The sequence below is a fragment of the Trachypithecus francoisi genome, unplaced genomic scaffold (genome assembly GCF_009764315.1).
Source record: "Trachypithecus francoisi isolate TF-2019V2 unplaced genomic scaffold, Tfra_2.0 Contig01579, whole genome shotgun sequence".
Lineage (NCBI taxonomy): Eukaryota > Metazoa > Chordata > Mammalia > Primates > Cercopithecidae > Trachypithecus > Trachypithecus francoisi.
The window spans coordinates 21244900-21256255 of NW_022681442.1; the positions used below are offsets into that span (position 1 = coordinate 21244900).

At 50.3% G+C, this 11356-nt stretch overlaps 1 protein-coding gene across 2 annotated transcripts in view; it reads right to left on the reverse strand.

The window, feature by feature from the left end:
• Positions 1–10516, reverse strand: part of MXI1 (MAX interactor 1, dimerization protein) — an 81577-nt gene extending 71061 nt beyond the window's left edge. For both annotated transcript variants that reach the window (XM_033183142.1, XM_033183135.1), the window contains exon 1: positions 9966–10516. In XM_033183142.1, coding sequence (XP_033039033.1) covers positions 9966–10239 — 274 coding nt within the window. In that variant the 5' untranslated portion in view covers positions 10240–10516. The remainder of the gene's footprint in view (positions 1–9965) is intronic.
• Between the last annotated feature and the right edge of the window lie 840 nt (positions 10517–11356).

The window sequence follows — 11356 nt, forward strand, 5'->3', positions numbered from 1 at the left end:
GGACTTAGGAAAGTTAGCCTTGCTAAAGCTAAGGCTTTCCTCATCTACAATATGAGGGTTATTACAGCACCTGCATATTGGATGTTTGTGAGAATTTAATATAAAGCATGTAGCATTGTGCTGGCCCATAGTAAATGCTCAATAATAGGAGGCCATTATCACCATTCCTTTGGAAAACAGAGAAGACATTGCGCTTGTCAGCAGCTCTCTTGGGGACAGGTTATCACACTCCCAGAAGACAGACAAGAATTGTTGACTGATTTCTATGTCTGTCATTTGAACTAGAATATAGACGTGGAACTGGAAATCATACATGGTTCCCTTTGGAAGCACCAAGCACAGAGCTTGGCTCTCTGGCAGGTTTTAGAAATTATTTGTTGAACTTAGCTCAGTTTTACAACTGGTAGAAAAAAATGGAAGTTGTATGCAAGGCACACACAGTCTTGGGAGCCAAGAAATATGGCAGGACGGTCAGGCTGTAGTGGTGTTAAGAGGGAAATAACACAGGGGCACCATAAGGTAGTTCTGAGCCCCTGTAGAAATAAAAACAAAGTCCACACCAGCTTTCACTTGCCCAGAGCAGCCCTAGGCATGCCCTCCACTTCAATACAATAGCCTTCCTACTCCCAAATCATCTTTATTCAAGTATCCTTGCTAATGGCAATAAAGACACAGAAAAAGAAATTTCAAATAGTAGGTAATCCAAATCCCCTTTTATTGACTTTAGTTTGAATCTCTCAATCTCCCTCTCCCTCAGGACCGTGTGTTTATCTTTCTAATTTTGCTGTGTCTAAATTTCCTTACAGACACTGGAGTTGGATATTAGAGGTCTGTGGCCAAGAGCATATTGTACAGGAGAGTGGACTTGGGAGGAATGCTGGTGTGGACAATCCTCCAAGTGCAGAAGGCCCCTATCTGTAAAGAACTGAGAGTGGAATGTATTTATTTACAATGTTGCTTACAGTTTCCTAAGCTCCGGCGGTAAAAGAAAAAAAAAAATAGATCTGTAGACATTACAAGGACAAACACAAAAATACAAAGGATTGTAGGCCAGGCACGGTGGCTCACGCCTGTAATCCCAGCACTTTTGGAGGCTGAGGTTGGCGGACTGCTTCAGCCCAGGAGTTCGAGACCAGCCTAGGCAACATAGCAAAATCTTGTATTTACAGAAAGTACAAAAAATCAGTGGGGCAAGGTGGCACACTCCTATAGTCCCACCTACTCGGGAGACTGAGGCAGGGAGGATTGCTTGAGCCCAGGAGGTAGAGGTTGTAGTGAGCTGAGACTGTGCCACTGTACTCCAGCCTGGGTAACAGAGCAAGACCCTGTCTCCAAAAATATGTATATATTTTAAACATAGATAGAGGAGACAGGGAGGGAAGGAACTACTCCTTTAGGAAGCCCAGGCTAAATTTTTATTCAGTCTATGATGATGGCTAGAACCAAAGACAGAAAACTTCAAGTCAAATGCCATCCTGCATTGTTGGGGTTCACTTTAAGACAAGTGAAATTCTAAAACCTGGCAGTGGAATAGTACACTCCATGAGGACAGGAACTCTACCTCTAAAATCTGGCACTACAATAATACACTCCATGAGGGCAGGGACTCTACCTCCAAGACCTAGCCCAGTGCCTCCCATTAAGCAAGTATGTACTCTTTATGTACTGGTTTAATAAATGAATGAATAAACACAAATTTAGGGAGAATGGCTCACAACATAATTCCACATCTTACTTAAATAGTTGCCACAAGGGCTTTTCAAGAGAGTTTCTCTAAATATTTTTTGAAAGAGGATTCTGTTTACATATATTTCCTAGAGTGTATTGCTCAAAGCAAGGGTCACCTGAACTTTCAAAACATTTCATAAGCAAGGGGCCCAGCACACATTCTGCCAAGATGAGGAAGCAAAGAAGAAGCCTCCTGCTCAGCATGATGGTGGCAAATGCCCATTATTTTTGACCACAAAGATCAAGTCAGCTGTTGACAGCTTTAACACCTCTAGCCAGGCCACTTGGATACAATGACATCAGAGACAATTGCTTCCTTTAAGTTAGAAGAGCCAGAGAGCAGGCGTCTGTCCCTGGGGAATTGAAGCCTCTCCCATTCCCTTCCATCTTCCCTCCCTCTCTTTTTTTCTCTCTCCCCACTGTGAGCCTAGAGCTCCACTCCTGACCTCCAGAAGGCTCCCCCAAGACTTGAATTCCTCCTCCTCAGTCAAGGCTTGGGATAGCCATCTGGACACTGCCACCACCTTCTAGCTCCTCCCTCCTCCCATCCCCCAAATGTAAAAGACAGTATTTTTCTAAGTATGGCAAATTGAAATTAGCTTCATTTTGAAAGACTATTGAGAATGTTGCAACGACCTTTGCAATAACCGGACACACCCTGGGATCAGTAAACCAGGTTTGAAAATTGCTGACTTTACGAGCACTGGACCTGTGAAACACATGCCTAGGTTGGGACTCTTCCTGGAACCCATTCTCATATCAGGTGGGAGGGAACACAGCCCAGAAAGACCTGGTTCTGCCTCTGCTGTGTCATCTTGGGCAAGCCAGTGTCCCTCTTTGGGTCTCAGACTCCATGACTGTACAGATGATGGATGCTCTGTGACTTCTGGGGCTCCTTCTGAACCTGATGCTCTGTGCTACTATCTGCCTCCTTTAAAAACAAAACCTGGACCCAGCGCGGTGGCTCACGCCTGTAATCCTAGCACTTTGGGAGGCCAAGGCAGGCAGAACACAAGGTCAGGAGTTCGAGACCAGCCTAGCCAGCATGGTGAAAACCTGTCTCTACTAAAAATACAAAAATTAGCCAGGCATGGTGGCACCCACCTGTAGTCCCAGCTACTTGGGAGGCTGAGGCAGGAGAATTGCATGAACCCAGGAGGCGGAGGTTGCAGTGAGCCGAGATTGTGCCAATGCACTCCAGCCTAGGCAACAGAGTGAGACTCCATCTCAAAAAAAAAAAAAAAAAAAAAACTGAAGTGGACCGGAAAGAAACATTGGAAGGGAGAAGAATGGTTTAGGAGGCCAGATTACCATAAAGCTCCTGCATTTCTGCCTGCTGAAAACTGCTTTCCTCATTCTGCAGGAAAACTCCCATTTCTTGCTGGGTTGTTACTTTTGTATTTCTTTTTCTTTCTCTCCTTTAAAAAAAAAAAACTCAAAAGCCACAAAACCACAATTCATCTCCCCAAAACAAGACATTTGGAAGCCAGAGCTGTCGGGGGTTAGGTGTGTCAGGCCTGACATACTGGTGGTATCTAAGTGAAGACCAAGCCAAGGCAAGCATGTGCTTCTCCTCCAGAAACCCAGTTTAAATCAATATTTATCCAACTGTATTTATAGAAAGTGGTGGTGGTAGGGAGGAGGGGGTGGGGTAGGGAGGCAGGGGGATCTAAAACAGAACAAGCCACAATGACTGATGCAAATCTTTGTGGCCAATTCGCTTCTGCAGGGCTTGGTTTTTTTTTTCAAAAGGCAAAAGACCCAGCTTTTGATGAACCTGCTGTTGGCCCCAGTACCATAGCAACAGCCCCAAGTCCTCTAATATGCCCAGAGGACAGACTTGGGAAAGGCAGTAGGAGGAGGGTGGTGTTTCCTAGGAGCCCTAAACTTGAGTTAAGGCCAGGAGAGTTGAACAACTCTGAAAGAACAAAAAAAAAAAAAAAAACTCTCTGGTTGGCTATTCTGTCTCCAGCCTCACTTCTAAAGCTTTTCTAAGCAAGGTGTGTACAAGAAGACCTTGGACAATAAACAAGGTGTTTCAAATACCAGCTCTGCTTCAGGTTCCTGGGTGACCTTGAGTAAGTCACTTCACCTCTCTGGACTTCATTCCTTGGCTGTAAAATGAGTACATGTGTATATGGTTAAGAGCACAGGCTCTGGAATTAGAGGCCTAAGTTCAAAACTCAGCTCTGCCACTTACTAGCTATATGTCTTTTAGGCAAATTACCTGGCATCCCGGCTTCTCAGTTCCCTCCTCCGTAAAAGGAGGTAATAAAATTGCATCCATCAGAAGGTTAGCATGAAGATCGAGGGAGATAATGAATGCATAGCCCCATACTTGGAATATAGTCAGTGTTCAATAAATGGTAGCCATAATTGATATTATGCCATACAATTTATTGCTGCTCCTGCATGCTGGCACCCTCTTCATTTTCTTCAGTTTCACCTCTAGACTTTTGCCCAGGCATCCCCAGATGAATCCCCATTTCTGGATGTGTCAGTGGGAGAGTGTTTTGATCAGAGATGAGAGATGGATGAGCAGCTACTGTTTTGCCTTAGTAGCTAAATGGAGCCTCCTTTTTGCTCCCAAACCAGGAATGGCTCAATTCAGCTTCTCTAACTTCCAAGGCCTTGTACCCTTTCCCTGGATCCCCTTTCCAGGGCATGCAGTCCTTGGGAGCTCTGTGACTCTGAAAGCCATAACAATATCCTCAAAAAAGCCTTCTGGTATTTACCAGTCAGCAGAGATCATATTTAAAACTGGAAAAAATAAGTTAAATCTGGGGAACATAATTTGGGATGCAGAGGAAATAGGGCCTGATGTAAGAATGCTCTTCACATAACTCCACTAAAGACAAATACCCTACTCCACTCCCACCATATTTCAACCTACAGAGTTTTCAGAAAGAAGCATCTGCACATAGTAGACATTCAATGTACATTTGAAGAATGTATGAATTCATCATAAGATTGTTGCCATGCAAAAATGTGACCAGCTTGAACATTAGTTGCCGTCAAAGCCCTCAATTTCAGCAGAAGTCACTCTAGTCTCCTACTTTCTTATTGTTCTCAGGGTCACAGCTGTTCACAGGATGCAGTCTCAGCTCTTCAGGTCTCAACTATCATCTTCTTACAGGGATTGGTCTCATCACCCAAGGGAGTTAGAGATCAGTATTCCTGATTCTTCTCCAAATCTTCAGAAAGGCTATCATGTGTCCCCTGGCATCCAAACCTGATCCTTGTGCCATAGCTAGTAAATGACAAATCTAACCAATCAAAAAATGTACGTTAAGGATCTACTACTGTATGCCCAGTGGTGTGCTATATGCAATGGGTAACATACACTGAATACCGTAAGTGATCTTTTCTCTTATGTTACTAATAATGTCCTTGTAAAGATAAAGCTAACACACAGGAAGCAAGTAGAGAAGTGCATGGTACTGATTATCAAAGCTCAGAGAAGGTGCTATTTATTGAGCACCTATTATATTTCAGGTACGTTAAATATTTAAGTGCAGTGCCTCATTTAGTTGTTTGACCATGATATGAGGGTCATACTATTGTTATCCCCATTTTGCAAAAAGGAAATGGAACCTCAGGCTAAGTAAGTTGTGTACAAAGTCAAAGCCAGTAAGCAGTAGAGTAGCAAGCTGGGCCCTGCTCCATGTGACTGCAAAGGTTTCATTCTCTTAAGTACAATGACTTAAGAAATAGAGCCACATGGGTTGAAATACCTAGGGGCAGCTTCCTGGAGGAGGTGGGAACTGACCTAAGTCTTGAAGAGACGGTAGGATACAGATATCCCTAGGGGAGTAAGAGAATGAAGGCATTCTAGACAGTAGAAGTCAAGCACAGAGGTTCTACTGTGAAGCCTGCTTGCTGGTGGATCTGCCGGACAGACACAGAGGTTTCAGGGCAAGGCAAAGGAGATTAAGTCAGGAAGGCAGGGTGGGGCCAAATGACACCACACAACAGCAGCTTCCCCTGCCAGGAGGAAGAGGCTGCTTCTTGGGCTCTCCATGCCCCTAGGAAAGCACCCCACCCTCAAACCAGGTGATCCACTCCAAGGAGCGTTATGGTTTTCTACTCTCATCTGATCGCCCTTCCCTATCTTAAGTGTTGCCTCCAAAGCAACCTCCCCCAGACACTAGGAAGCCCATTTCTCTCCTCCAGATCTTACCTGCTGTCACAGCTTCTTTCACTTACCTGCCAGTCAGCTCTTATGCACATAACATCCCTTTATGGATCTCTTCTTCTCTTTTAGTTTTAACCTTTTCCAAAATCTTTTTCTACTTATGAGTCAGTCCTTAATTCCCACCCTTCCACTGGACTCAAAATGTGTATAGGTGATGTCAGAGATTATTTACATATAATTTCTGAATTTGTGGTAACAGGGTCACAGCCTTCATGATTAATATTTCTGGAGGCCTTCAATATGTGATCTGTAGAGATTCACATCAGTTGGAATTTTGGGAGAATGTACCTGCCTTTCCTAGGGAATCCCCCCTGCCTTGCACACAGCAGACAGTCAACAATGGGTGACTTAATTTGAATTCCTCCTCCAAGAAAACTCAACCTCTCCACTAGAAATAATTCAGCAATGTGGCCACAACTTGGTGAACACTACCAGTACAGAAACCTCAACAAGGGAACGAAAAGCAGTTCTGGCTACCATGGAAAATAAGGCAAGCTCCCGCCAAGTAAGTACTTTGCAAACAGCAGTAAAAATGGAACGTGTTAACTCGTGACCAGGGTCCACCGTGCATCTCGGAAAGGTCTCACCGAACCCTAAATGGAGAATCGGGGCCCGACACTCATCTCCGGAGAGAAGAGCGTCCCTTTAAGAAGAGACTGGACCAGCTGGCCTCACTACAGCTCTCAGAGATTTCCTGGCTTGCATCCTGGCTCCACCCCCGCAGCCTCCGGCCTCAGCAACGCGTGACGTCAGAAGAGGCTGGAGCTGCCGATTGGCTGAATGACGCAGCTAGGTCAAGTCCAGTCGGAGGAAAGAAGTTTGTCTCCATGTGGAAACCATGTGTCTCTAGCCGGGAGGGGGAGGAGGAGAAGGCGGAGAAACCCAGATCAAGTGATTATAGGGGAACTCGCTGAAATGAAGGCGGGGAGGTTGTGCACCTGAGTCGGCCAGCGATGCCCTTTTGCAGTAGTGACCTAAAAAAAAAAAAAAAAAAAAAAAGACGTACACAACAAACTACCCCACCCCACTCCCAATAATAATAACTAAAAAGCTAGGGTCCTTGCTGCCTTCCAGAAACCAGGGACCCAGTAGATGCTGGAATCCTATCGGAACGCCCAGATCCCTCTCCCTCCCCCAACGACTGAATGATGTAAGCGTTTCGGAAAGCAGAGCTCTGGAGCAAAACAAGCCCCGCGCGCGCGGAGCGACCCGCAGTGCCCGAGCCGGGCGCACGCACGACCCGCCCCCCAACTCGCGTTATTGCTGTGCACACGCGGATTGCCGTGACGCGCGGGCATTGTGTGCAGCGAGCAGAAAACAACGACGAGCGCCGCCAGCGCGAAGAAGCGCCCCCCGTAAAACGAGGCAGATGTAGGGCCCGCCGTTTCCGTACCCAGAGACCCAGACCGGGCAGTAGGAGGGGAGGAGAGGGGGTGGGTGGGATAAAGTGGCCCCCGTGGGCCGCCTCTCTTTGCGAGGGGGATAACAGAGGGCCTGGCGGGTGGTCGCACGGAGTTTGCCGGAGGTCACCCCAGCCTGTCCGAGCTGTTGGGGACGGGCGAGGGCCTGGAGCAAGGTCTCTGCAGCCAAACTGGGCACAGCGCAGCGCCCCAAGCTCTCGGGGAAATCTGGGGGCCATTGGCATCACGTCATTTAGAGCCAAACAGCAGCGGCGAAAAGAGGCGAGAGAGCTAAAAATACTCCCTCCGGGAGTCGGCTGGAGAAGGGGGGCTGCGGGGCCGAGGGACTTATTACGCACACGAAGTTGACTTAGACTAGGGCGCTAAGGTTCCAAACCCCTCTCGGGGGCCGGCAGATTTGCAGGATGGACGCCTCGGGAGATGGGCTGGGAGGAAGCCCCTCGGCTTCACCAGCCTCTGGGGCCCGGTTACGCCGCCACGGGCCCGCCCCGCGCGGGGCAGCCCGAGCCCAGCGCGCCTGGCTCTCTGCTTACGTGACTGGTGGCCACGCCGGAGCCCCGGCACGGGGTAAACAACGAGGTGGCGGCGGCCCGGGCGGCGGGGTGGGGCGGGGGGAGGTCTCCGATTGTCTGCGGAGCGGGTGCGAAGTGGGGGCGGGACGCTGAGGAAGCTCCGACCGCCTGCTCCATACACCTCGCTGGCGGGCGGGGGTGGGGGGCTGGGGTGGGGGGACAAGCCAGCTTTGCCACACACTGCCAAGGTGCCCTCATGGGGTGTACCCCTAGTTAGAGTCAAAGCCACGGGACAGACTCCAGAGAACTGGGAGCCGGGGATAGGGGTAGCTAAAGAAATCGCGCCCCTCCCCCCTGCAACAAAAGCAAACACACCAAACAAAACCACGTCTTCACCCAGCTCCCCAGCAGCTCTGGCTTTTCAGAAACTACCCTCCAGACAAATGCACACATAGCATCCCCCCACCTTCCGCCCCCCGGCCCCACCACCACCAGCATGAATAATTGCGAAGCGATTCGGCTGCATAGCCTGCGATGCGCCTCTCTCGCAACCCAAGCACTCCGGGAAAACAGGCGAGAAGAGAAAGAAAAGAACGCACCACCGACCTCGCAACACAAATCCTTGTTTTGGCCTTACAGCGTCTGCATAATTGCGCTGCCAACACACGGTTACTTTAACCCTAAAGACCTGGGGTGTCGGTCAGCAATGGTGTTTTTGTGTCTGAGGGTTGTTGTGTTGGGTGGGGGGAAGGTTGCAAGATCTGACACGTTGCAATCGGGACCTTTCTTCTTTCTTTCTTTCTTTCTCTCTCTCTCTCTCACACACACACACACACACACACACACTCGCACCTCACTGATCTTCCTACTTGTTCGGACACATTAAACATCCCGGTTTCCTCCTGTCTATCGGTCTGTCTGCCTAGTTCCCTTCCTCCTTTTCACAGCTATTATTCTGAGGACCGTGCTGGATACGCTGCACACGCGTGCCCCCGTTAGGGCGCTGAGTCGACTGCCTGGGGAAAGCTGGGGGACCTGGCTGGTAGTGGCAAAAATGAAACAAATATATACAAAAAAGAGGCCAGGCCACGGTGGGGTTCCCAGCACACCCCCACCCACGCACTATTCTCCACGTGAATCTGGGGGTGGGCGGGTTGGGGGGGGAGGTAGAAATCGACCAGGAAGGCGTTTGCCTTGCTTGCCCTGCGCGCTCACTCAGGAACCGTCTCCCGGAAAATAAAGAAAAAGCACACAACAGCCCACACCTTGTTCCCCAACTATTGTTTCTCCAAGATCCCAAAGTTTCCTTCTAGCCGCGTCCCCACGGCCAAGTTTCCCGGGCTCAGGACGGCGTGTCCGGGGCGAGCTGCTGGCGTTGCTTGGCCCCGCCGGCCTCTTTCTTTGGGGGGGCGGCGGTGGCACCCCAGGGCAACTGGGGGACTGTGTCCGTGGACGTGATGGCCTGAGCCCAGTCCTGCTGCGAGAAGGAAGGAAAAAGGCGAAGTAGGAGGGAGGAAGAGAGAGAGAGAGAGAGCGAGAGAGCGAGAGAGCGAGCGAGCGAGCCGAGCCCACGCCGTGGAGGGCTGTTTGGTTGTTATTGTTGTAGTGTGTGTCTGTGTGTTTTCTTTCTGGAACCTCTGAGCTCTGCCTATGGTTTCCAACTTTCGGCTTCTAATCCCCACCCCACCCAGGAACGAGCGACAGAAAAACAACACTTGTCTGCCTGAGAAGGCTCCGGAAAAAAAAAAAAAAAAAAAAAAAAAAGGAAGAAAGGCGACCTCAAAGAGATGAGCTCTCGGCTCAGTTGTCAGCAAACAACAACACTCCCCCGCTCCTCCGCTGGGCCATCCTCCCAGCCCCAGCCCGCCGGAGACAGACAGACCGACGCACCGACAGGCCCCTCTCTCCCCCTCGCCCGTCTTTGTTACATCTTTAGCAGCTTTGTGCGTGCGTGTCCTTTCTCCGGTGTCATCGGCTTTACTGCCAAGGGCTGGATGTGTGTGGTGGGGGGGTGGGGGGACTACGGGCCGAGCTCGCGACAGGGGTCGCCCAAGTAGGGGAGAAAGAAAGAGCCGGGCGCCGAGGAAGAGCAGGGGCCCCCAAACTTACTTTTGTTTTCTTTCTCGATCTGCTCCAGGTAGCTGGCGGCCTCGAGCAGAATCTGCACGTTCTGCAGAAAAGTGTTAATGTGCTTCTCCATCGAGTTCTCGCTGGTGTTGAAAATGTCCGAGAAGGGGCACCTGGGCTTGGCCCCCGCAGGCTCCTCGGGCAGGGCCGGGGGCTGGGGCGCGGCCGCGGCGGGGGGCACAACTGGGGGCGCGGAGGGGGCCAGCCCCGCGCCCTCGCAGCGCGCCTCCTTGCGCGGCCGCCCGCGTTTGCCCATGGAGCAACGGGGGTCCGCCGAGCTCGTCCTCTAACGGGCTGCGCGGCCCGGCAGAGCTCCGGGCCCCCAGGGAGACCCGGCCGGCTGGAGAGGAGAAGGCGCCGGGGCGAGGAGCCGGCCTGACTTCCCGAGCCTCGCTGCCTGCAGTTGTGTGTGTGAGTGTATGGGAGTGTGTGTCGGTCTCGCAGTGGGTCTGTGTGTATGGGAGATTGAATGAACCTACAGGACAGACGGAGGCGCTCTGGCGCCTGGGTCCTAGTGCGAGACTGTCGCCATCGGACCGGTCAAAATAAAAGGTGGAGACTAGCGAGGCCGGGACCGCCCCTGCCCGTCCCCGCAGCCTTCCCTGCCTCTCTCCAAGACTTACCACAGAGTAGAACACTGTTTTAACTGGAATGGAAAAAAATATTTGATGTCTCTGGGTGCACCTGCATAAAAACAAACTACTTTTTTCACAGAAAAATAATACCTCAAAAATTGTCCAGCACAATGCCTGGCACATAGTTAGGTCTTCATACATGGTGGTTGCTATGACTTAAATAAAAGCCCCCCAATCCAAATGGGAAGAAGGGAACCAGTATGTAACCAGGAGATCCCCCACCCCCAACACAAACACTCCTACACACAGACACACATACATACATAATCACGCACACACTTGCAGGCACCTGTGTGTGCCTTCACACAGCCAAATGAAATCCCAGGCCGTCCAAATCCGAGTTACAGATTTACTCACTCCTTTCTCCCTTCAAATGCAAAGTTATTTTTCAGAAGTGGGAGGAGATGTCAGCATCCCTCTCCACACTCGTCTCCCCAGCCGTGGTTCAGCTGTGCAAAGCTCACACCAGGATGCCTCCACACCGGGCTCCCTTTTATTTCAGAGGTAGAAGTGGCAGCTTAGGAACCACCCCCCTCCCCAACTGAATTCCACCTTTTGCCTCTGAAGACCCCTTCCCCAGCTGACATTGTTTGACTGCCGCTGCTGCCAGCAATCATGGATGCTTTCCAGCCCTGGGAAGTACTGGAGGCGGCAGGGGATAATTGAAGGCTGCTCTAGAGTGTCATAGGAAAGGGTTCAAATCCCAGCGCTGCTGCATACAGACTGTGTGAGCTTGGA